This window comes from Manis pentadactyla, chromosome 10, assembly GCF_030020395.1.
Source record: "Manis pentadactyla isolate mManPen7 chromosome 10, mManPen7.hap1, whole genome shotgun sequence".
Lineage (NCBI taxonomy): Eukaryota > Metazoa > Chordata > Mammalia > Pholidota > Manidae > Manis > Manis pentadactyla.
Window position 1 is genome coordinate 24268211 of NC_080028.1, and position 27805 is coordinate 24296015.

General features: G+C 33.9%; 1 protein-coding gene across 8 annotated transcripts in view; it reads right to left on the minus strand.

Annotated features, from left to right (window-relative positions):
* The window catches only part of VEZT (vezatin, adherens junctions transmembrane protein), a 64127-nt gene that overhangs the window by 23948 nt on the left and 12374 nt on the right, over positions 1 to 27805 (minus strand). For 3 of the 8 annotated variants that reach the window (XM_036890995.2, XM_036890992.2, XM_036890998.2), the window contains exons 2-8: positions 21607 to 21741; positions 16835 to 16921; positions 11565 to 11740; positions 9711 to 9986; positions 6811 to 6960; positions 3772 to 3919; positions 886 to 1217 (exon numbers count right to left, since the gene is read on the minus strand). In XM_036890995.2, coding sequence (XP_036746890.2) covers positions 886 to 1217; positions 3772 to 3919; positions 6811 to 6960; positions 9711 to 9986; positions 11565 to 11740; positions 16835 to 16921; positions 21607 to 21741 — 1304 coding nt within the window. Of the gene's footprint in view, positions 1 to 885; positions 1218 to 3771; positions 3920 to 6810; positions 6961 to 9710; positions 9987 to 11564; positions 11741 to 16834; positions 16922 to 21581; positions 21742 to 27805 lie in introns of those variants that run through there. The other 5 variants (XM_036890994.2, XM_036890999.2, XM_036891000.2 and 2 more) reach the window with 4 other exon arrangements.

Consider the following 27805-nt stretch of genomic DNA (forward strand, 5'->3'; position numbering starts at 1 on the left):
TTAATTTCCTATCTTTATACACCACATCTTTCCTCACTCACAAAAGCCTTTTGATTTTACTGAGACTTCAAATCTTTTGAACCATTTTTTAACCTTACAAAATGGATTGTTACCCTCCCCTTCCACTTCTTGCCTGGTGCCCAGGGTCAAGTACATCAGCTTTAATCTTATCAACTCATTAAATTCCTACGACCTTCCTGATTACCAGCAACACTACATGAATCCAACCATTCATTTGATCCAGTCCTATAATGTGAGTGTAATTACAGAAAAATTTCACTGGAATGATTGGACCTTATGTTTACCAAGGCAGAGTACCAACAATACCATGCAAAGTAGAATATCAACAAATAAAAACTATGGACCCCACATTTTAATATTCAACTGGGGCCAAAATGCTTATCCTGTGCTACAGAAAAACATAAAAATCTGCTATAACTTATTTAGAAAAATAGTATTATATTACTCTATATATATAACAATACCTCTCATAATTTACTGTCAGTGCTGGCAGACATTTCTCTTAGACTACAGGTTCCAGTTTAAGAGTCCTACTTAAAGAGAGCTAAAACAAGCTCATTCTTAGTAAACGTCTCCATTTCAGCTCTTAAAAATAGAATGAGCAACATCCAGTTTTGCGCTGTCTTTCTAGGTTTTCTGCTGAAATCAGAAAAAGTAAAAATTGTAATTTACTCCTCCCAATTACAGTACTTACAAACATATCATTGTTTCTCTGTTACATTCATAACTCTAAGCCATCCCTCATGCTGTATGTCTCCATTTTGCTGCTTCTTTCTAGCTAGGATACCAGCCAACAGTCACAATGGCACAAGAACGAAGGTTGCTAACCGTGGGGACATTTCCTAATATGGCTTATAAACTTACTCATTCAGTAATGCTTTCAGATGAAGCTGCAAGCTGCGAACTGCTGTGTGAACGTTATTCAGTTCTCTTGACTTCTGCTGAGTTTTGGATAAACACTGGGGTACTGACTGGTGCTGAGTTTCAAAGTACCGATAAAACTCATAGCTGCGCTTAAGCTCTTCCAGGCAGGCAGAATGAGCATGAGGTAGACCTTGAGTCACATCAGATAAAATATGATGAGGCAAAAGTGCTGGAGTAAGTAACGGTTCAGGAGGTGAATTAGCTGTAGAAAGTAAGAGGGCTAACCGTCTGAAGAACTCTGAACTCTGTGCCACCCAGAGTTGGAATAAAACCTAACGAAAAAAACAGAAAAAAGGACTACATCAATAAAAAGATACTGGACAAAATTCAAAACAAACAACAGATTTGTTATCTTAACTTCTGGTTTAAATTTTTCACTTTATCTTAAGTAATGAATATAGCTGAGCTTAAACTAACTCCCAAGATTAGCCAAGAATGTCGTATCAAATTATGTAGTGATAGTGCATGGGAACTTCTGATCCTAATATAGCAGGTAACACCAATTATCATTTAGAATAGTTCTATCCTAGAAAGTAAGGGCTGATGGAATGAGAAACATCTATTAGAAGTGAATGTTCCTTGAAGAATTATTTTAAAAGTTTACAGAAAGTAGAAAAGAAGACAGTAGGAATGACTGGGCCAAAGAAACAAGTGGGTTACAGGTAGGCAGTAGTTAGACTCTGGATTTACTGTGAAAGAACTGACAGAATCTCTTGATGGATTGTTTATGAGAGAAAAAGTGTTATCAAGGAACATTTCCAGAGTTTTGGGCCACAGCTATTTAAAGAATCAAGTCGGCATAGCTACTGTTAAAAAAAAAACAAAACTATTTATTATCTAATCATGGCCATGTTATCCAATTAAACCAAAACTCTGAAACACATTTTTCTGTTTGCTCTTTGGATAGGGAGGCTGCTCTGGCTGAGGAGATAGCCATAGTTTATGGGTAAATAGGAAATTTTGATTTAAAACATTGTCACATATGGATTTTTTTAAAAAGCAGGAAACGTACTACTTTGTAATTTTAAAAACTAGTGAAAATTTCAAATACAAAAAGAGAGATAAGGACTCTTCAGTGCAGATATTTTATGTCTCCTCAGGATACATAATATGGGTGAGCAAAAAGGACCAGGTACAACAAGCATCTTTTGCAGAAGTGGAATTACTGATTCAAAACATATACCATTTTTAAGGCTCTTTATGTGTCAAATTACCTTCTGAAACAGACAATCAGGAAACTAAAGGCACCAATAAGAACTTTGCAGCCTAGAAAACCAAAAAAAAAATTGCAGTAGCCAAGGGAAGAAACAATGCGGCCAGTACTACGACGGTGAGAAGGGACACTGGAAAAAGTGGATGGATTTCAACATTGTGAAGGTCGAACAGACACAGGAATCTGTTGACAGATGGGATGTAAGGAGTAAGAAGGATGGTGCCCAGGTTTCTAGCTTAATAAATTGTGTGATGCCATTTACTGAAGTGGGTTAGAATGAGGGTAGGAATAAGTCAAGGCAAATTTCTAGTAACAGAAAAGAAAAACAAAACAAAAAAACCCAGAACATTGGTGTGAATCTGCAAATTTAAGATATAGAAGCTTATACAATCTCAAAGCAAAACTGGTCTTGATAAATACAACACCTGTCAATGGCACTTGCATTTATTTTCATGGTGCCAAATGCAAACAAACACTTAAGTGGAATTTGCTAAATACTGAGAGGGAATTTACAAAGACATTTAAATTGACTTTTTAAAATTACTATTGGAACCATACCACACAGTTTTTGTAACTTGCTTTCATTTATGTTTTCCGTGCTATTATTTTTCTACTCCTAACTTCAATGACTATACCATAAATCGTTACTAATGTCATAATAACAAACTTAATTTGTTTCCAATATTTGCTATTGTAGTAATAACATGAACATACTTTGAGTTTATCTTTGATGTCTTCCTCAGATAAATCTGTACGTTTAAAACTGCTAGAGTAAAATGCACACACCTTTGTGAAGATTGGTATGCACTTCTAAAGTTAACCAACTTATACCAACTCTCCAGTCTTCATAGATAATACATATTATCAACTTTTAATACCCTTAGCAAAATATTTACTTACTATTTTTATTTGAGTTTCTTCCATTTAAATAAGAACTATTTCAAATAAGATTCAAAGTTTTACTGTATTTACTGGCCATTTCTAGTTCTTTTGTGAACTGCTAGTTCATGCACCTGACCTATCTTCTATAGGTTTTACATACCTTAGTGCTCTTTACACAGAAAAAAATCCAAGTCCTTTTATATAAATCATTGCAATTTTTTTCATTTAAAATATGCAGCATTTAGAAGCTTAATTCTTACATAATCAAATATATTCTTTTATGTGGCTTTTAATTATGAAAAAAATTCTTGTTCTAAATAAGAATTTTGGAGATTTTCTAAGGGAAGATGTAGATCTTGTAAATTCACCTATGTTTGCTAAAACAAATGGCTAGTCATAAAATCACTTATATTGGTTTCCTATTAGCAAAAACAACTCACTTATCTCCAAACTCTGATTTAAGGTAAGAAATATGTATAGTAGAATTTTAAGTATTTTGAAATCAAAATATAAAAATCTCCTTATCTAATCTTTACAATGCTCTCAGCTTATAAAGGCAGCTTTAAGTCTACAATGGCTTTTATGACTATATTAAGGCTAATAAGGCTATTATGGTGACGGTATTCAGGAAACCATAAAAGGTAATGTACACCATTCATCTTCAGAAAGCAAAAGCACAATCCAAGTGAACCTACCTTTTTTTCAGCCCTTCCCTTCCACAAATGGATTACCTTTAAAGCAGGCAGGCTGAAGCCGTCTGTAAGGTTATGTGCTTCCTCTTCTGAAATCTGCTCTTCACTAAGTCCAAGGCCCAACTCCTTAAAAGGCACCACACAGATGTAGTTGGTTATGTTGTCACTCTCAGAATTCAGGGGGTAGGTTAAATTAGGTTAAGGCAATCAACAAAGCCTTTTCATTAAAGTATAAAGGATACTGCATAACTGTCCAAAATTACCTTTGCTAATCTTTATCCTGAACTTTGACTGGAGGAGATTAATATCAGTTTTTAGAAAAGAAACTAATCTTAAAATCTTAATGTATTAACATACCTTAGATATTTTATAGGATACATATGAATAACATTTTTGTATCCAAAGAACTAAAAGTTCAATTCTTCACAAGTGCTAAATGCTTAGTTACTTTTGACAGGTACCTTTTGAAACTGTTACTGCTTACTTTATTGTATAGGACTCAGGTCCTCACTGTGCTACAGTAAATACTTCTCTTTTCCTCCCAGTAATGCATACAGCAGAACATCATAAGCTCATAATTATCTGAAATACATACACGCCTGATAAAAGGAGCACTAAGCCTGTCCTCTCAAAGTTGTTTGACATGGACTACTGTCCTGTTTCCCCATTCCCCTTGCTCATAGGCATCTGTTGATAACTACTTTGTGATTTATTTTCCCTACTTAAAAACCATCTGGACCTGTACTTAAAAATTTTTTAATGCATTCTGTTTTTGAATATGTAATATATTCACAAGATCAAAAATTCACAAGGTATTAAGGTATATGATAAAAATTGCTTCCTCCCCCATTCCCTTAGTTCCTTTAGCCAAAGGCAGATAATCACTGTTACTTGTTTCCTTCAATATATCCTTGTGTATCTTTCAAGATATTTTATGCAGACAATGCACACATAAAAGTAAATAGAAATAGAAATGTGTATGTACATGGAGATATTTATGTAAATGTACACATGCACACATATTTACTTATCCCCACATATATATACAATGTCTTTCACACACAAATGGAAGGGTAGTATAAATATTGCTCTGTTCATTCAACAATAAAATTTGGGGATCGTTTCACAGTAGTACCTAAAGAACTTTGTCACTTTTTTAGAGCTGCATATTTTGCATTACTTACATATAAGCAGGTGTTTTAATTTTTAGATGGAATTTTTTTTTATTGTATGCCAAATCTCTTCAAGTTTTTAATTTTTCCTAGGTCAGTTTTAGACATTTGTATTTTGACAAGAAATGATCCATTTCCCCATACATTTTCAAAGTTGCTGTCACATATAAAAATCTTTATATTTACTGGTCCATCTAACTGGAACCCAGTCTTTCTCCTCACCTAAATCTCAGTTCAAATGTCAGCTCTTAGGGAGGCCTTATCTGAACATCTCATTGATTTACTTTTTATTCATTACCTCATCCACTAGAAAGTCTTGTCTGTCTTGCTCACTGCTAGGTCTATAGTATCTAAAAAAGTGACTGTCACTGGGAACTCTTATAATTTGTTTTCTCTGTTAGGCTATCCCATCTTACTTATGCATCCCTCATTAAACTGTAAGTTTCCTGAGGCAGGGACCATGTCTATTATGCTTATAACTATATAGTGACTAGCATATTGCTTGGCACTTGAGTTTATACTCAATAAATATTTACTGAATGAATACCTACTTTCAATTCACATGGCACACTTTCTTATCTCTATTTCTTTCCACATATTTGCTTCCTTCTACTTGGAATGCAGTAATCATCCTCAAGGTCAACCCTTACCCATTCCTTGAGGGTCAACTCAGCTGTCACTTCGCTGAAAGCACTGTCTTTCCCTGCAGGCCAAGTACATTGTCCTGCTGTGTTGGAAGGCACCCTGGGTACACACACTGTATTATGAATGCCAGCTTTATTTATTGACTACACTCAGAAGTCCTTAAAAGTAGGTTGCACAAGTTTTTACTCTGCCTTCCTACTACACAGCAGGCAGGTATTTAGGCAGTGGGGGAACTGAATGGGCAAGTTTTTAACTAATATTAAAATGCTTATTCTCAATTTCTGAAGAGGTTTTACATATATAAATTGTTTTAAGTTCTAAACCTTATAGTCAGGACGTAACTTCATCTCTTACTAGTTGTACGGCACTGAGCAAACTGTAAGAGTGGAGATTTTATTTCTCTCATAATATGGAGATAAGAAAATCTTACCAAAAGGTTTGTATCAAGGATATAATGACAGAAGATAAAGCACTCTGTAAACTGTAAGCACTGTATTTATCAGTGCTATAATACCCAGCATACTGAAGGTACACAGTAGTCTTTTTGCATTCCATTTCATAAGGTAACTTTCATATTAATCTTAACTAAAATAAAGATCTTAAACACCTTTATTTCCTAACAAAACTAATTTCCTGATTTAGTAAATTTAAGTGACAGACTTATTGTCATGCAGTCTTTTAGTGCTTATTATACGCCAAACACTGTCTAAGCACTTCATATGCACTAACTTATTTGACCTCAAAAGAAACACAGGCAGACTATGTTATTATTGCAATTTTAAAAATGACTAAGGCAACATACAGAGAGTTAAGAAACTTGCTTAAGGTCGCCCAGGCAGTAACTGATAGAGCCAAAATTTAAACTTAGCCAGTTTGACTCTAGAGCTTCTGTTGTTTGAAAGGGGAAGGATTTCCTGTTGCCAGTTTATTTCCAAGTCATGACGCAGTTTGCTATGTTCAGTAATTTTTTTAAATGTCAGAACTAGCAAAGCCAGGTTCTTCTGCTTTTATTCTTTAGACCAGTAAAGGGAGGGACCTGAAGTTTTTCCTTGTTAAAAATGAGCCACATGAAAGCAGAACTTTTTTCCTGTCTGTTACTGTCATTCCCTCTAGATAGCATTCCCAGTTTTAAAATAGAAGTGATGATATAAATTAACTTCAGAATAGGCAATCTCAGTTTAGAGTTAACTTTTATAGGATGCAACTATAATATCCATATTCAGGGCTCCAGAAACATTTTACATACAACAGAAAAGGATATTTTTTCAGCATATATAGGGTAGCTAGCCTTGCTGCTTGGAAGTTGGCTCTTACAGTTCTGTAGACAGCTTTCCGAAGACCGATGAGATGCTGACTGGGATGCTGTCCAGCTTTATTAAATGGGCAAGCAGCACTGACCCTGTCAAGCAAACTTGAAAAGTAAAATGTGATACAACTGTACAGGTGTCCTAAAGTTTTTTTCCTAAATCCACTATTCTATTTAACTTAGAAAAAATTCCTTTTTCATGATTTTTATTAGGAAATTATTATAAAGATCCCAACTCAGGTCTTATAAATAGCCATTTCCGATACACATATAGCCACCAGAAAGAAGACAAACAAAACGTTAAAATCTCAAAGAATAAAGGCTTCTTCAGATACGGGGGAACAGTGAATTTTAGTTGAAATATAGCAGAAATGTAGGAATATTTACGAAGAAGTTGCAACTTTTTAATATAGGCACTCTATCTGCTAAAATATAGTCAAGTGATACTATTTTACATGCAGCTTTCAAAACCTTTATCTAAAGTTAAGTATGAAAGCCTTAATTATAAAATGTCCACATTCTTACTATGTACTTACATATGCTCAATTATATTTTTGGTCACCTGTACAGAACAATCAAGTATTGTGTAGAAATACATTCTGTACATTCAAATAGTAGGGTAAAAAGACTTACCCACCTGCTGCCACTGGCACTTACCTACTCAAAATGAAGTAGGGGACGCAGAAAGATAACAGGACCAGTGGCCAACAGGGGAATGCAAGTAGAAAGGCAAAGTAAGGGTTACTATGTAGTAGCATAGCTACTCTCAAAACTGTTCAAGAGGAAGCACATTTCACAGCACTTTGCAAAAGATAAATGGGGATACCTGCCCGCAACAATGACATATAGTGTATATGCTTTCAGTTTCCCTAGTGTAGTGGTCAGCACGTTTGCCTCGCAATGTATATGCTTTTACAAATGAAACTATGATGAGTACATATTGTATGGGTATGGGGTACGTTTTTTCACCTAATGGGTAACCTCTTCCAACAGCAAAACAAAGTGTTGGAATTTATAAATTTCTTACACTATAACCACAAATTTGTAAAACAAGACATCTAATTCAAAACTTTAAAATGTTAAATTAAAACATATTCTCAGGCATTAAAAATCTATTTAAAAAATAGGACAATGACTGATAAGCTTATTTTAAAATAAGGGAATGAGGCAAAGAAAGGTTAAATTATTTGCTAGAGATGAAAAATTAAGGCAAAAAAACCCACTTATGTTTTCAATATATGGCACTGTTGTTTATGCTCCAATTACTAAATCAACTTTAAAAACTAAAATATTTCTTTAAAAGTTATGATTCAAGAGTTATTATTCCTTAAATTTTTTTCATCCATTATCCAGTTATTTGGAGACAAATGAAGCACAATTTTTTCCAACATTTCTTCTGCCTGTCTGCATTTGAAGAGACAGAAGTCATAATCCAGAGGTAAATCACCTAACCAGTCCATTTTAATCTTGTGTCAGTTTTATACATAAGGACAAAAGTTGGATAATGAACAAAAGGCACAGAATCCTCTATACATGCCTAAGCATTAGTTGGACACATAGCCACTCTGCTAGTCAGTCCTCTCAATAAAATGTTGTGCAAGTCAAGAAAGAAAAGGGGTTACTACTTATTCTTAGTGTGATATTTAACTTTTAAAATATGACACTCAAACAAGTTAATATTTGCTGTGCTCATCAACAAGCAGACTTTCCCTACTAAGTGGAAGGACAAAAAGTAACAGACACTAAGGACTGTTACATTTTTAATTGAGTACAAAAAGAAGTTACAAAATCTTTATGTCTTAGGATTGTTTAAACACTGATCTAGTACAGGAGAGAGTGAAGAATGAGATTCTTCCACTTCCTTGTTTCATGATTTTCCAGATACAGCTTTTATGTCAAAATTGTCTAACTGTTCAAACACTATAGAGCAGAGTAGAGTGAAGGATGTGATGACTGCCAATGGTTCTTCAGCTCCCCTTCCTCTTTCCATGATTTTTCAGATACAACTAATTTAGAGCAATAATTATTCTTCACCATATACTTACTTTCTCTCACCTATAGCTTGCAAAGGCTACATAAGTTGTATGTACTACTAAATATACCAAGTACAACCATCATCTGTTAGTGTTTAGCAGACAGCCTACTGTACTATAAACAAGCTTTAGTGTCAGACGGAATGGACTTGAACATTTGCTCTACCATGTACAATTGTTTGCCTTTAGTTGTATTCAAAAATTTTTAGCATAGTGAATGGAATATATTGGTACTCAATAAATGTAACTTTCCCTTTAATAACAGAACAAATGGCCTATATATACCCTTATAGCTAGACAGGTGAATATTTAATTTCTCATGGCAATGTGAAACATCATTATTTGCAGGATATTCTGAGAGTATCAGTGCCACCATATCTGTTAACATTTACCTAAACAATATTATTAATACATAGCAAGATTTTTCAAAATGAGTTCATGCCAGATACATCTATCATTTAACTGAGGAAAGAAAGCATCTGTCAGGGAGTAAAGGGAACAGACATTTTTGGGGGTAGCGTTTTATGCTAGGTTCAATGTTAGACTCTATATTAACTCATAATCACATGGTAACACACAGAAATTATTATGACTCTCAAAGCACTTTGGTTTCTCAAAGTAGATAAGCTGAGTCACACAATATATTAAGTCTAGCATATAATGTATTTACTCCTTAGTCTAGCAGTTAATAGACTTTAATAAGCAGTAAACACAAAGACTTTTTCTGTGAATGCAACAAATAAAAATAGGCAATAAATATTCTGATTTAACTATGTAGTAGAAAAGAAATTATTTACAAAATAAAATGAAAAGTGAACTCACAGTGTAAATCCTCTGGAAATGACTTCAGTTTCTTGAATGAGTCGTAAAGCTTTCCTCACAAGATTAGTAAAAGCTCGACTATTTGTTGCTGTATCTTCCAAATGGACATTGTATTTTTTTAGGGTTACTTGTAGTTTGGCTGTCCTCCATAATCTCAAAGCTCTTATGATCAGATAAACAAATAGAATCACTCCCCATATCAGCCAGGAAGATACAATCCACCAGGTAGGAAGCATAATGAGCAAACTAATGAAGGCGAATAGCATTGAGACATCCCTAAAACAGAGGAACCAAGGAAACAAATCCATCACACTACAGAAAGATGAGTTACTTATTTAAAAATCCAAATTTACAAATTTAAAAGTAAAAATACTTTAATTTTTATGAATTTTTAATATTAAAAATACTAACTTTAATATTAAAATACTTTAAATTTAGAGATGAGTCCCTTTTTCCTAAAATCAGACTTTATTTGCAAAGAAACATACTATAAGCATATGCATTTTTCAATTAGAAATAGTATATGCTTGATAAGTAATTGTTTTGAATAAAGTCATCTAGTTGTAAGAAATCATCACCACAAATCTGGAGTATACATACTTACTTCAGACCATGATATGGATAAGTGTTATACTTTCACACTGCTTCAACTGAACTAAAAATATGTATGAAAAATGTTTACTTATGTCAATTACAAATCTGTAGACTAAAATATGTCTTTTAAGTAATGAAGGCTTTGGTGAAAATGTGTATACATAACAAAAGAGGTGAATAGAGGGGAGACATGTCTGAGGATACCTGAAAAATAACATCAACAATACTTGAATATAGTCAAACTATAAGAATGCTTCTTAGAATTTGTGTGCCCTATTTTACAATCTCTTACTTTTAGATGACACTGGTGAGATAAAGAAAAATCTCATCACACACTTTTATGTATTAATAACAGCCTCAAAGTATTTGCAGGCCTCAGAGTTGCTTAATCACATTTGCTAAAGGAAACTTAAGAGTAAAGTTGTAAAATTCTTAAAACCTGTTTCCTTCCAGCAGCTCTTTAAATTCTTTTGTTTTTAAAGGATCAGATGCTTTACTTCATCATGAGGATATCTGAACGATACATATTTGGAAAACATCTTACTTTGTTGTTACAAAATTAAGTGCTTGTCAGTATGATAGGAAGGACAGACAAATTTAGTACACTGAGGCCAATGAATGCAATTCTGTGTATAACCTAAGCAGTTTGAGCAATGATTTAGTTCATTTAATAAACTCATACTTTAATAGGAAGAGGACATTCACAGTTCTATATATAAAATCCCTTTTTGCTGTTCTTTTTTAAAAGAATAGGTTAGACCCTGTTAGGTCCAAATACTTGAAGTGGTCAAAAAGTTTTAGGGTAGTTTGAATCGTCATATTCCTTATGATTTCTTCTTAGCCAGCAAAGCAGTAATTGATTGTATACTTTCATGTCCTATCCTATCCTTGGTGTCTCCACAATGTGATTATGATATAATCTACCAATTATAAAGAAAAATAAAGAACTGGGTAGGCTTGCATACACACATATGCATAGATATATGGGTAAGATTGTTTTGGCTTGCTAGGTTGTTAAACACAGAACTTACTATACTGTGTTGAAAATATATAACAATCAAATCGGAGTTTCTTTCAAAGTTCACTTTAAATAGTATTTACTTTTTAGAAAGGTACTTTTTTTTAAACCTCTAGCATATCATTACATTAATTGTAATACTAAAATGTATGAAATGCTTATAATGCCTTACAATGGACGACAGATTTCCTCTGCTAATACTCTATATTATAAGCAAGTGATAGATGTTTTCTGGATAGTACCAAATATTAGGGGTTGCCAGGGAGCAAAGTGTTGGAAGGTGTCCATTTTCCTGTTGTTGAGGTTGCCCTGCAGACAGGATACTGGGATCAAGTAGCTCAATCAGTTCCACATCCTCTTGTAATAGAACTTCCTGTTGCAGGATGGTATGCAGTGAGTCAAGTCGGAATCCAATATCCTTGCCATTAAAAGACCAGAAGTGAGGTATTAATACATACGTAGTTTTGCATTAGATGCTAAGCTCCTAATGTGCTAATAAAATTTAGAGGTATTTATTTTTAGAATAGACTCCAAGAAGAAACAACAGTCCAATCCATCTTTAGTATGATGGATGGGGTTTTACTTTCACTGTTAAATGTGAAACAATAATTATTGAGGTGGAAACTATCGAGCCACCAGATCTGCAGTACAAATTTTTAATAGAGAGATGTGAAGTAATTATAGATTAGTAAACCTCTTTAGTTAAGCCTAATTAATTAAATTGCTCTAATACAACATGGAAAATAGAATACTGTAATATAAGATGCTGCCCTTGGATATTTTAACAGAATAGCCAATATTGAAGAATTACATCAGCAGGATCAAGGCCTTCTCAAAATGGACATTCAGATATAAAAAATCTATCAGTAAAGCAATACAAAAACCACATTAATGTGTGCATAGCACTTCGAGTTTACAAAATGCTTTCACATATACCAGCTCATTTATTCCTCCCTCTTTTCTTTCCATCCATCAAGAAATATTCTATACATAGAGGCACCATGCTTGACACCAAGGACACAAAAAAATGAACATGACATATAAGTCTCTACTTTGAGAGAATTCATAGTTTAATGAATAGGACTAACAGTAAACAGTTACAACATGATGTGCAAAGAAGTGCAATGAGGTATATACCTAGGGTATTATGAAAATGGCATAGAGGGACTATAACTTGCAATGAAGTCTGAGAAGGCAAGTGGTGATGCCTGAACTAAGCCTTGACAAATGAACAAGAACTGCCCTGCTAAAAGAGTTGGAAGAATGAGTGGGATAGAATAAAAGCCTCTCCAGTTTGGTGAACTGCCAAGTCATCAATATGAGTTTTGTGCAGTGTGTATATAGTAGAGGTCAGATGTGAGGTTGCAATGTTAGAGCAGATTCATTATTTCTCACAGTAACCCTATGATGTACATTTATCATCCTCCTCTCCATTCTATACAGGAGTAAACCGAAGCCCAAAGAGATTAAAGAAATTTCCAGAATTCTGATTTCAAATCCTAAGTCTTTGGTACTCGATTCTGCTTCCCTATATATAGTTTGCTCTACCATAAAACTTGAAGTTTTACTTTGTATCAAATTTAGGAATAGACTGATAAAAAAATAAAGAGAACTTCTAATTGACAAGGCCTTTACCAATTAAAGTAAAACTAGTTAGGTTCGGAGTTTGAAGGTGATGGTTTTTCTCTTCCTAGTCAGTTAATTATTCTCACAACACAGAGTTCAGCCTAGCTGATCATAATGGGAACATAAGTAAGAAGACAATGATCCATGTATGTTTTAGCACATGTCCTCCTGATCACGGATTATATATCACCTTTATAGGAGGTGAAGAATATTTTTAATATTAGGCCTATTTGGATATGTTTTATTTTCAGTTATCCAAAACAGGAACATCTTGGCATGTTGACATTCCTTTTAGCTTGCTGTGGCTTTCTTACCGTCTATTGATACATTCTGCATGTATCTATACAGCACTTTTATGTTTCATATTTGAACTGCTTCTTCTCTCAGAATCCTGATTCTAACATTAGGGAACAATTAGTTATTTCATGTCCCACCCCACCTTCATAAAATGTGAACCACTTAACTCACTTTGTACTACTGTTAGGGAGGGAGGGCCTGAAGCAAGGAGGACAGGAGGTGGAATATGGTAACTTTTAAAGTAATCTTTGAAATACATCTTCACATATTGGCTTTATAATTTGGTTTGGTTTCACTAATCAAACATGACCATATTAAAGTAAGTATTAAAAAGCAAGTTTTTGCTACAAAAGCTTTAAATCATACCTTTTATGACACCTCTATGTTCCCATATAGAAGTTTACAGAAGCCTAACTAAATGAAGGCTAAGGCTCACAGAGAGGGGAAAGCTATTAATATAGAATGGGAGTGCTCCATCTTCACAGACTTAATGAGGTACTCACTTCCTTCAGGACCAGCCTGACATCAGACCTGTCTGCAAAACTGGGATAATGTTTCCCTAAAACCACTGTGCTTTGAGGCAGCATTAATAGCTTTGGGAATATTTGATTCAAGAGTGTGACAGATAAACAACCTATAATCATCTATGCATACAGATAAACTTGAAAGGGACAAAGACACTCTAAATAACTAAAGCAGCATTATCTTAGTAATTAGGTTGCCTCTACAAAGTAAGAACTTGAATAATTTATATAATTATAAAATTATATATTACTCTTTCATCATAAGTATAAGAACTGTAGAAAATATGGAAACTGTGTTGTAATATATATAACAATAAAACTACTGGGAAAATAGATATCTGCTAAATTAAGAAACATGTCACAACAGCCCTGTTTGGACTCAGGTCCACATCTCAAACAAATGAAGAAGTCTAAAAGGTACCAATTCTGATGGACTTAAATACTAGCAGGTTATTGTCTATATAGTTGGATGCTCTGTGCTGTGGGGAGGTATACTATGTGAACTTTGACTCACTCTCAACAAGTCTGAGTTCCAAGACCTAGTTAGCAATTAGGTTTATACCCTGGATTCACAACCTAACCAAGTTAATAACCTCTCTGTTCCAGTTTCCTCATCTGAAAAATGAGAATAAATGTAGTACTTATTACTTCATTGAGTTGTGAGGATTAAATTAAGTCAGTATTTGAAAACCACTAAGGGATTGGCACATGATAAACACTCTAGATAAGTGTTAGTGTTGTTAATACATATTAAATAATTAAAACATAATAAAGCACACATAATATAGAAATTTATAGGACATAGCAAAGATAATTATTACTAGGGTGTTGTAGAAAATAAGAGATCCAGCAGGCTGAAGTTCGTGAAAGGCTTGAGGAAGAACTGGGACGACTTACTTGAAAAGATTCTAATAACAGAAAAATGGGAAGAATTCCACCACAGTTTAATTGCACAAAAATAGACATACAGAATACATATGGAACAAAGGAAGATTGGGTTGGCGAATGAAAATATTGGTATATAAGGCTGGAAAGGCAGATCAGGGCCAAATTATGCAGACTCTTTCAAGCCCAAGTGATGAATTGGGCTTCATTTGCTAGATGATGGGCATCTCTTTAAGACTAAATAGAGAAATGGCATGAAAGGTAACTTAGAACGATGGAATGAAATGGGTATATGAAGCATAGCTAAGGAATAAAGAGATTTTGATTTTTGCTTCTAGGGATGAAGAAGGGAACTTAGCTGTGTCAACATACTTCAGTGATCTTATACACTTTTACTATATAGGGCTATTTCGTAAAGATGGTGGGGGTCAAATGAGATAATGTGTGAAAACACTTTATAGGTGAAAAGCTGATTAAAAATGCTATACCATCATAGTGACTATAAAGGAATTTATTTTTAATATTTAAGAAAAAAAGTACTACAATGATAAAAGTGAACAATGGTAAAATGTTCAGATATCATGGAGCAATTGCTAATATTTTTATAAAAGGAAGGAGGGATTGGTTCAATATCTGTATAGCTAACAAAACAATCAAGGGGAAAAAGTCAAGTATCTCATGCCAGAAGCCAACTGGGCAATTCCTTGTTCCATTACAAGTAAAGTATTTCTTACTTATGTACTTAATACAATTCTCCAAAAAATAGGCACAATAGGGATGCATTCAGAAGCTGGTTCTTTATAGTTAAACATGACATGAAATGAGTGGCCAGTGACAAAGAACCAAGAATGAAAAGATCAGACCATGCAGACTATGGTTAAATCACAGAAAAATGTATATGGATCCATATACCTTATCACAGTCCTAGTATCACTGAAGAATGAGGATGCCTCCACCTGGATTGAGATGATATTCTATGTAGATGACAAGATACTTCACTGACTTTTTCAATACATCTACAAAGATGAAACCCTGAACAGAGAACTTGCCTATGTGGATTGCTAAAATAGTAATTTTAGTCAGTTAAAACAGTAATATTCAAGCTAGAGAGGGCATATGACATACTGCAAAGAGCCTGGGCTTTGAAGCCAGGAGACTTATTCTATCACTTTCTGGCTGAACATTTTGAACAATTCTCTTAATTACTATTCTTAAACCAAACTGAACTGTCTGAACCTCAGACTTTCCAACTGTTAAAATGCACTAAACCTTACAGTACTTGGATTACCAAATCAAAATGTGAAAGCACTTTATAAACATCTTTTTACAAACAATAACTTATAAGAATGATAATTATAATCTTAAGGTCATAGGTCAGCAGAAAACTACTTATTTGTAACTTGATTACTCATTCTGAGAACCATGAGAATTTCATAACTTAAAGTTTTTAGCTATACTACCTGGATTTTGTACTGTTAGGATGTAAAAAGTTGAAATACTCCCTCTTGGGGGTTTCATGCCAAGCAACAGATTATATTACAGCAGAGAGTAGGGGAAAAAAAGGCAAGCCTCACAGGAATCCCAAAGACTCCCAATGTTATCTGTGATTTATCAATTCTGTGATTTATCAGTTCCAGGAGACTAAATTTTACAAATGAAATTGTCGGAGAATGGTATATTAGTGATAAATAAATCAGGGAGGAACCACTTTTGATTTTGCCCCAACTTTTTAGTCACAGGCTGTGGGATAAGAATAGAGACAATCAAGTTCCTGAAGAAAAGGTGGAGGATCCCCCTACTGAGAACAATAGCTATCAATGGAGGAAGATGGCAGCAGAAAACCAGTAGTCTAACCAATAAGGTTTCAATAACTACCAGAATATTCTATTCTAAGTGGCTAATAATTTCTTAGAATTATGAAACAACACTGAGTCCAAATAAAAAGATCTCCGGTTATAGAATTTCTTTTTCTTTTTTTTTAGGTGACACAAATGTTATTTAACACTTCATGAACTGGGCAGTTTTCAAAATGGGCAGTTTTCTTTTCTGAAAACTGCCCAGAATTTCTAATAAAAGTCAGTCACTGTCCAAATCATAAGCAAAATAAATTCTGATTTGTTGATTGTCCCATTAATAAACTGGAGTCCTGAAAATTGACAACAAGTAAAGGGAACACTCACCAACTTGTGAAGTAAGTCATCTTTCTTATTGCACTGAGAAAAAATCCAGCTTTTAATGGTTTCAGCCACTTTTAACAGGATGCTTTGCTGAAGGAGATGAATGGCATTGTGCAGGTTATTAAACCACAAGGAAAAAAACAACAGAATTTTTATAGGAAAAGGGAGGGAAAAAAAGCATCCAAGTTATATCCTTTGTCAGTATGTCTCAGCCTTCTTATCAGTTCCCAAATTTACTTGTACATCAGAATCACCTGGAGATTTTAGTTAGGAACACATTCCTGGGTCCCAAAAGAACACTTCAGGTTCAGTAAGTTTGGAATGAGACTTGGAAACCTGATTTTTAAAGAACAATCAGAGGTCCGCCTGATGCAGCCCATTATCTTGAACCAAGTTCTCAAAATTAACATTAAAATGAACATAATTTAAAAGTTCACAAAATGTTAATATTTCATTCCACAAGACTAAGGCAGAAAGACATTATAATCAATTTTAGAATAGCTGTCTCAATATAAAAGTTACATTATTGAATCAACCAAAAATCCAATTTTCCTTAATAGTAATAGCTCATTTTCCTGAGCATTCTAATAAGTGGAGTTTATATTCATTGAGTGATTACTATATCCCAGATACTGAAAAAAGGTCTTGAGAACAAAGGTGAATACACATAACTGCTATTTTCAAGAACTTAATATAGAAGAGACAGTACAAATAATTACAAACCAGTGTAAAGTCTGGAAAAGTGTGGGGAGAGAGCTAACACTGGAGCTAAGCCCTACCAGCTGACTAGGAATTTAACAAAAAAAAGAGAGAAACACTCCAGGAAAGGAAACAGGAGGAATAAAGGACAGCCATGGAAAACATGCCATGGGGATGATAGAATAGTTTGGGTCAGCTAAGATCCAAGGGAAGAAGGGAATAGTAATGAAATTAAAAAGGTACACTGAGATAGGTTTAAAAGATTTTTGGTCTTATATGCCATAAAAAATTTAGACTTTATCCTTTGGCTATGAGGAGGCATGAGAAGTTTTTATATAAGGAAGTGAAATAATAAAAACTAGCATTTTAGAAAAGTAACTGGCAACAATGCCAACGCTACATTGGCGAGGAATGAGTGTAGCTAAAAAGCATGATAAGGAGGAAATCTAATAGTCCAGCTAAATAATGGTAAAGCCCTCAACTAGGGGAAGCAAAAATGGTAACGAAGAAAGGTTAGATTTTGTGTGTGTGTGTGAGCTCAATTTCTTTTTTTTAAAATTAAACTATCATTGATACATAATCTTACGTTGGTTTCAAATATACAACACAGTGGTTCAACAGTTACCCATATTATTAAATCCTCACCCCATATTATTAAATCCTCACCCCCTCTAATGAGGTCACTTTCAATGTAGTAAGATGTTACAGAATCATTAACTGTATTCTCCATGCTGTACTACCGTCCCCATGACCAACTTATATTGTAATTGTGAATTATTGTGTCCCTTTATCTCCTTTCCTCTTCCCCCAACCCCTCCTACTTGGTAACCACTAGTCCCTTCTCAGGGTCTGTGAGTCTACTGCTATTTTGTTCAAGAAAGGTTAGATTTTAGAGATACAAAAGTTGACCTGATATGTCACTTAGTGATCAAATCAGTGTGGGAAATCATGCAATAACTGAAAGGATAGTAATTTGGGAATATAGAAAGGATATTTTTTGGTTTATTTTGGGGTGCTGAAGAAAGCAAAACTATGTTGAATCTGAGTTTCTGGGGATACAGGCAGGTGAAAATATCTAACAAGCATTTGGAACTCAGTAAGGACAGAAAATGAGCTAAGTAGCTAAGGAGAGCTTGAGAGTAGATGAGATCACTCAGAGAACACAGAGAAGAGACCTGATGCAAACTTTATGGAAGGAATACTTAAGAATACACACAGAAAAAGAAACCATAAAAATACACAGAAAATGAGTATTCATGGTGAGAATACCACTACAAACTACTCAATAAGTCCTAAACAATCACATTAAAAAATAAAAGTTAAAAAAGGATGATTAATGCTAATGACTTTCATCCTGAACTTGTATTACACAAAAATTTTTCTTTCCAAAGAAAATAATTGGTATTTCACTACTTGAACAAAATTTGAGGGCCAACTCTAAAAACATATTCCCTGAGAAGGAACTAAATTGTACAACAGATCTTTCTGAACTTTAGGTGCCCCAGATTTAGAAAAACTCCATTTTAGAAAAATATAGCTCATACATTTGAAATGTGTAATATGAAGACTACACGAACTTTCTAAATGTGGTAATTTTGAAAACCATCCTCTGGCTATACATATTACTGTTCCTCAATTTCTGAGGGAATGAAATTTTAAGCTGTTATCTTATTTACTTAAAAATTAATAGCAATATTTCTATATATAAGTAAAATATCATAAATGAAAAGAATTAAATACCTACAAAACCCAAGTTTTTTGCGCACACACACACACACACACACAGACACACACACACACACACAAAGGAGTCAGTACTCACTCACCTCTTGCCCCAAGACTGTCTCTTAGCCCATTCCTTGTCTTCTGTTGCCAAGTAATCCCAAAGCCCTGTTTTCATCTAAAAAAACCTATTAGGTATATCTTTAGCTTTTGCTTTCAAAACTTCCCAGAAACATTCATATTTGAAAGAGGCAACAAAGAAGAAAGGGTTTAAATACAGAGGACTAGCAAAATAGGTTCTGATCCATATGTGCTCTAACTTTCCTAACTCTCACCTTGTGGATGTTAGTAAAAACAAAACATTTCCCTGGTGTTTACTGTGCTGTTGCAAATGGGCCCAGCTTGGTAATCTCACATTTTAGGGTTTTTTCTCAGAACAGGAAAAAAGATCTTTCCTCCTCTATCACTGCAGAGCAAATGACTAATTGAATACTTTAAAAGTCTCCTCCCAAAAGTAATTGAGTCTTGTTAAGAAAACATTGATTAAACTAGAATGCTCAAGAAATGAGGTAATCTGGTTATATTTTTTCCTATTAAATTAGAATTCCTTTTGTGAAAACTGAAATGTACTGGAATATTTTCTTATTTTAGTAAATATGGCTAATAAAACAAATGAACCTAGTAAATGCATTTTATAGACAATAATTAATGGAGCTATTTCTAGTATCTCAGTCTCACAATGCTGTAACATCAACCATGAGATATTTATTAAAAAGAAGTAAATAACACTGCAGATATAAAGAGCCTCAGAAATTGACGTAAATACCCACTCATCATAAGTCCTTGAAACTGTTTATGAAATACCTTACCAATTTGTTTTCTATAATTCATGCTCTTTCAAAAAATATTTAAAGAAAAAAATTATAGTTAACATAGGAGTCTTAATTGTTGGGTTCTCATTAAGGTTTTAGTATATTTTTCTGGTTCCCTCCAAATAATTACAGTATTTAAATAAATATAAATTTACATTTTAAAATATATAAATTTTAATCCTCAACCATATTCATGTCCATTTATTATACAAGTTACCCATGAAGACAGTCTAAAACAAGGACTCCTGTTTATCTAGACAAGGCAGTTTTATACTACTGATGAAATAAAAAATAAAGACTTACCATGGGGCAGACATGGAGGTACCTATAATGTGTTTTTTTTTGGAGGGGAGGGAACTTGACTATTATGCAATTAAGGTCATATGGGTAACAGAAGAATACCCAGAAGCAGCTAAATTTATCATATATATTTACTTAATCTATATAGAATCAAGTAGATAAAAATCAGATTCACATTAGTGAAAAATTTCTACAAAATGAAAGCAAGACTGCCTCTTAGCAATTTGTATCCTCATATAAGACATGGGCTGTAAAAATAAAGCAGGGTGTGTAGCACAAACTAAAAGATATCTACATTTTTTTTTTCACAGTTATTTCCATCTATATAGTCTGAAAGAGGTAGATATTCCTGCAAAACCTGAGAATCGAATTGTGATAACCAGGTGTTAATAAAGGCAGATGCATACATAATTAAAAAAAACTGGTCTCAAGGCCAAGAAGTGTACTCTTAAATCTAAGGATGAAATGGTTCATTATCAAAGACCTAAGTATTCTCTACTCCTTGGAGTCTCCTACCACTATGAACAATAAACATCAAGTTTCCATGATAATGCAACAAATGCAACTGAGTGAATTGGACATTTAAACCTATTCTGGGACAGCCTAGTAGCATTACAGTGTTCTAGAATACGACAGACAGAGGTTGTGTTACAAAGCTACAACAATGGGTTGGTGAAGTAATTGCTTTAGGAGGTTGTCCTTCTCAGAGGGTCCCATTTGTAAAGATTCTGAAACACATCCCAGACAGAATCCATATCGTTTAACCACTATGACAGCATCTAGCTAAAAATATATAGTAAGCCAAAAGCATCAGGCCAAGTATTCTTAAACACATTGCTTTATAAAGCCCTTGAAATATGCAAAAGGTCCAAGATTTACAATCAAGAAAAGCACCAGAAACATGGCCTATCCAGCAGAGTTTGTATGAAATATGACCATTAGGATTAATTTTAAAGTAGATTATACTTCTGATAGATATTTTCATTTCCTCTCAGGGAAATGAATTCAATATTTCAGGTAGTAGCTGAAGAAGGTATTTATAAGAGGCTGCTGAAGGAGGGTATGCTTGTGCAAAGTGTTTTTTGTTTTTGTTATTTGCAGGGGGGTAAGGGTAAACACAGTTTAAATTATCAGTAAGGTAAAGAACAAAAGACTACTCAGAGAATGAGCATGCTCTCTTACTTTTGGCAGGGCTTTTGTAGGAGGCTTTTGTTGTCCCTCTGTCACTGTACATTTTTCTGGTTTTGGTGACAGAGAAGAACATATTTCAAAGTCTGTGTGTCCCAGATCCTGTAAGTACTGGTAAAGTGGAGAATTCTGAAAGAGACATATAAGATAAAGCAAATTTCAAGATCACTAGTATTTCCAAAATTTGAGAGGCCAAATTCAATACCAGATTTTACTGTCAGGATCAGTATGCCCAAATGCTTTAAGGTTTCATCTAAAAAGAACTGAATTATCTGTCAAAATGCCATTTAACATTTAAAAAATCAACAAATAATTCAACAGAGGGGCCCAAAAAAGGAAAGCTTCTAAATAAGACATACAGATTTTTTTTTGAGTGAGTCCAGCAAAAAAAAAAAAGAAAAAAAGAAAAAAATGTAGTAATATAAATAGATTTGTTAAGCAATTTTTTTACCCAGATTTTGTAGTATTAGAGTACATTGCCTCAAAATAGCCAATCCTGGCTATATATAGCTCCTAAGAGGACCTATAGTAAAAATAGTTATTTCTTTAAAGCCAAGAAGAATTAAGCAATGATTATACTGTATTAATTATAATCTTATCATACCACTGTATTCATTAATTCATTTAAGCATAAATATGTATTATTTACCATGTGCCTGGTACTATAAACAAACTTAAAACACCAAGGAAGGGCATAAGCTGTGTCTCATGCACAAGCGTATGGCAAATAGAGATTATGCCTAAAAAGAGCTTTAGAACACAGTGGTTAAGAACAAAAACTCTGGAGCCGGACTTAAGGTTCAAACCCCAGCGTTGCGTCTTACTAGCTGGGTAACCTATGGTTAATTCATGTTCCTTCTGTGCTTCAGCCGTCTCATCTAAAAATAGTAATAATAACACCTAGTTCACAGGGTTGTTATGAGGACTAAAGAACAGTCCCTGGCACATAGTAAGCATTCAATTTCCATTTCAACTTTATATCAACTAGTGGAAAAAACACAGGTTTTGGAACAGCATCCCCCCGCCCCCAATCAAATCACCCCAATCCCATCAGAGTCACTGTTAGATGAACATCTATGGGACAACTCTTTCTGGATAAATAGCAAACTTTAATTTTAACTTTCATTCTTCTCTAATGTGTAATGTTGGTGACGTGTTTAAAAATAAACCTTGATCCCATTCAACAAAATTTCTGATACTTAAAGAAGACCTTACGTTCTGCATTAGTAATGATTCCCACCAAAACAACAACAAACGCTAAAAGGCATTATTGTTACCATCATCTATCATTTCTGTCGTCATTCTCGTTTTATAGCTGAGGAAACAGATACCCTCAGCTAGGGAAAGCAAGATTGGTCTGACTCCAAAGCCAACACTGTGAGGTATTACACCATATTATCTAAAAAACAAACAGTCCCTCCTGTTTTTCTAGAGAGGAAGACACCAAAGAAACTGACCTATAGTTTAGTGCACAGACATCAAGTAAATTAATAATTATAGGATTGTACTAGATGCTGTGATAATGGAGGAGATGCAATTAAATTAAACGAACATTTTTAGGGAATATATCCTTAAATTTAGACAAATGAGGAAGAGTGGGAATTTTGCTGAACTGTTAGCAATTTACTGGGTATCAATTTGAGAGGACAGGAAGAAATGCCTCCCATTTAAGCTATGTTTAATCTCTCTTTCAAGAAAAATACATATGCAAAAAACTATAAGGAGGAATATGTTTCTTATCCCTCTACCAGACTTAAAACATATGGTGGCACAAATGGTCAATCTTTATTATCACCCTCAATGTATCTTCAAGTATTGCCTTGAATTACTCAATCTGTATTTTCCTAGTGAACTGTGAACCCCAGCCTGCTCTGCCTCCAGAGTGGCAAAAGAACAAGAATGCTAGTGCATTTGGGCTAGTGCTTTTGAAAAATTTACATACTTAAAAAAAAAACAAAACTTGTTTTTAAGGCAGTAGAACTCTTTCTTCAAGTGAACTCCCATGGGGAAGAACAATAAATACGATGGATCAAAGTGGAGTTACACTAATTCAAGGGTCATCAAACTTTTTCTGTAAAAGGCCAGCCAGTAAATATTTTAGACTCTGCAAGCCATATGGTCGCTGTCTCAACTAATCAACTCTACTGCTGTAGTGAGAAAGCAACCATGCAATACATAAACCAACGAGCGTGGTTATGTCCCAATAAAACTTTAAGGAAACACTGAACTTCCTATAATTTTCATGTGTCACAAAATATGATTCTTTTGATATTTTCCTCAACCATATAAAAACATAAAAACCACTCGTGGCTCACCAGCCATATAAAAATGGGCAGGGAGTGGGGTACAAATCTGGCCCAAGAGCTTCAGTTTGCTGACCCGTGGTCTACTTAAAGACTCTATCTAGACCATGAGAAATACTCTTGACTTCTAACTGTTCCCTGGGAAGAAGCTTAGGGGTGCGGACGGAGTCAAACTTCTTTTTATTCAAACTGTAATGCCCTTTCTTAATGCATACTTAGCTGATGCTGTGTCAGCACTGACCCCCATGTCCCTTCCTTTTCCAGTTTATGTCACAGCTCACAAATAACAAAATGGAATATCTGTAATATAGATTTTTAAAAATAATTAAGCAGAAGAGAAACAATGAATACTTTGTTCTCCATATATGTTCTGCACATCAACTAAGATCAGTTTGGATCACCATAACCTGGAACACTCGCTATTTTGTATTTCACAGGAACAGCAGCATTCATTGTTTACCTTGTATACTACTGATAATGTCCAACAGTGTCATTTGATACAGTAATTCCACCAGTAGCTTTTTCTGCCTTTTCTAACTTTTTTGCTGGTTTCATAAACTTCATGTTAAAGGTGTGATGCAACTATGAATGATGCCTTAGTATTTTTGGTTTCTTCCCCATCTTTAGTCACAGAATTATTCATTTCATTCTAGAAAGCACTGTTTTGCAGTTTTGGAAACTTCTGGCTTGCCAAGGCAATCACTGTGCTTTGTTTCATAACTTTATGTAATTAAGTGTTTGACCAAAAATTCAGAGTAGACACCCTTTGGAGACTAGGCACTGAAGATCCGAAAAAATATAATTCCAGTTATCATGGTATTTCATATTTGTACTTTTCTCTTTTTTGGCTGTTCATGCAAATCATATCACTTTCTTACCACATATAAACTCAGACTGTATGAACAGTAAAGCTCTATTCATTATGTTTATGATATTACTTTAAATTGCAACATTTTACTGTCTTATTTCTACTGCTACGTTTCAATCACCTTTCAGTCAAAAGAAAATTTAAAACGTAACCAACAAATTTAACACACAAATGAAAAACAAACATCCTTTAGTTAATTTAATGAACTGAACACTAGCTAAGATGAACTGAACAAGGTAGACCTTGTAGCGCGTCAGCAATTTCTAAGATTAAAATGGGATTTTTGATTAAATTATTTTACATTAATTTTTTTTTAATTGGGGTACATTACTATCACTTTTTCTCTAAAACTTCCAAAAAAGCTATGTGCTATTTGACAGATTTAGAAAACTGTATCATGATCAGTGGTTCTCAAAATTTTTTGGCCTCCAGGCCCTTCTGTGAGGGTTCCAAAGAATTTTAGTGCATGTCTAATGATATTTATCAGACTAAAAATTAAAGTTGAAAAAAATTTTTAATATTTATTAATTTACAATAACACCTTATTACAACAGTAAAGTAAATAGCACAATTTTAATGAAAAAGAATGTTTTTCAAAATGAAAAAAGTGCATCAAGAAGATGAATTGCTTTACATTTTTACAAATCTCTTTATTGTCTGACTTACTGGGAGATAGCTGGGTTCTCATATTTGCTTCTGCATTCAATCTCTTTAATTATTTATATAAAGAAAATAAGGCCTTACAGAGATATGTAGTTGGAAAGGGAGGAGTATTTTAATAGTCTTTTCTGATAATTGTATTATTAAAGAGTAGCCATAACAAAACTCAACAAGTGATACTTTTGAAAAGGTTAATTTTAATGTGGAATATAAAACCATACTGGTGAGCTTTTTGTACACTGTGCAAGTATGAGAGAATGAGGGTGAAAAAGGCAAATAACATCTTAGAATGAAAACCTGATCCCCCAATATAAAGTAATTTATTTTTCTTTTTCTTTTAACAGCAAGGTGAGGCTCCCTACTGTAATAGCCCTAACTACTCTATTTGGAGGTTTCGGGCTATCAGGCTTATAAACTAAGACAAATAAATTTGTTTCATATAGTGAGTATTACTATAGGTAGATGGCAGTTTTAAAGAGGGACTTTTTTGTGGAGGGTAAGGCAGAGTAGGTGGTAACAGGTAATTTTCTCTAAACTTTTTCCTTGGTTCAAGCAAAACAGAACCACAAAAATTACAGTTGTTTTCTTGAAGAGAAATTATTAGCACTGACATCTAACTATTATTTAGTAGTATTGAAGAATGTTACTGTTTCCAAAAGAAATATGAGAAACCTGAGACACAGCATGTGGTAGCTTCTCCTCAGGAAATCACTGTGGTTCACTATTCCTGTAAATTTTAGCTGACAGAAAACACACATCATAGAATTTTGCTAAATGAAAGATAGCCAAGAGTTTTTGGTTGTGCTAAGATTATTCTGATGGCTGAAACATATCTTTGTAAGACAAATAAACAAAAACAAGCAAGAAACCCCAACATTTTTGCAGAACAAGTCTTTAAAATGATTTAAGTACTAACTACCTGCATTTTATGACACCCTCCCACACACACCCATTAAAGATAACAGATCCCACACTAATGGATATATAAAGTTTGAACCACTCATTTAATGCACTGTTTATTTTCTGCATGATTTATGGTGCTTTCTGTAGAAGTGCCAGTACCATTATTGCTGGCTTGCATTTAAAAAGAAATGGAAGTGATGGGTAAAAGGCTTTCCTTATTGGGTTCTCTTCTGAACTGCTTTAAACCCTTACAGATAGAACAAGTAATCTTTCAGGTTCTAGCCCAGAGAGGGAAGAACAGGTCAAACATGACAGAATTAGCCAACTTATTAAATAAAAAATACTAACTGAACATCTTCTGAGTGCCAAGCAATATCTAGGCACAGGGGAGAAAAGACAACAAAGCAGGTGTGGCCCTCAGTAGAAAGTTTCACTCTATGATATTTTGATTATGAGTTCACTCCGTGATATTTCATTCTATGATAAGACCATGGTACACCAGCTCTCAATAGTACCAAGAAACATACTACTACTTTCCAGGTAGGCTGCTATGTTTCAGGAAAATCCTCTCTTGGTCTCTCAGCTTCCTTAAGTATAAAATAAGAATGCCATGGCATTCATAAGCTTGTTCAGGTGGTAAAACAAAAACCCTGATGTACTCTGAGAAACATGATAAAAAAGTGACAGGTTACAATATTGAATTTTGTGCGAAATCAAATGCTATCTAATCCTATTCAATCAGCCAAATCCATAATATGAAAATCAGGATATGGAAAAACAGATGAAATTACCCAGTTTCTTCAACAAATAAGTGTGGATATAATAAAGGTGGAAGAGGTAGAGAAAACTGCTAAAGACTGTAAAGAGACCTATCACCCAAAGATGATGTATAGACTTTGGATCCTGACTTGACCGATTATAAGACATTTGTGAGATAATCGAGGAAATCAAGACACAGACTAGATATTAGAAGATATTACAGAATTACTATTTTTATTAGATAATTGTACTGGATTAGCATTAAAAGAAAGAGTACTTATGTGCTAGAAATGTATACTGAAGGCTTTACAGGTGGATTTAGGTAATGTCTGGGATTTGCTTTAAAATACTCCAAGGAAAACATACAAAATTATATAAGTCTAAAAAAAGATGATGCTAGGTTTTCCTGGAGTCTTGTATAAAATATTTAAGAAAATAATAATGGCAGAAACATGTAATATTGAGAAAAGTCAACTTATTTTTATTTTATTCTGAGAAAAAGATAAGCCTATTATACTTTAGAACAGAACACTCTAGTCTTTAAAAACTTTCCATATAATGGGAGAAGTGCTTTTAGTATCTGCTGAAATAAAAACATGACAAAAAGCAAATGTTAACTTAGTTAACATTTTTAAGTGAATTTGTGAGCTAATTCACACAAGCATCAACTAGTATAATGTGTACATGGTATTTATATATT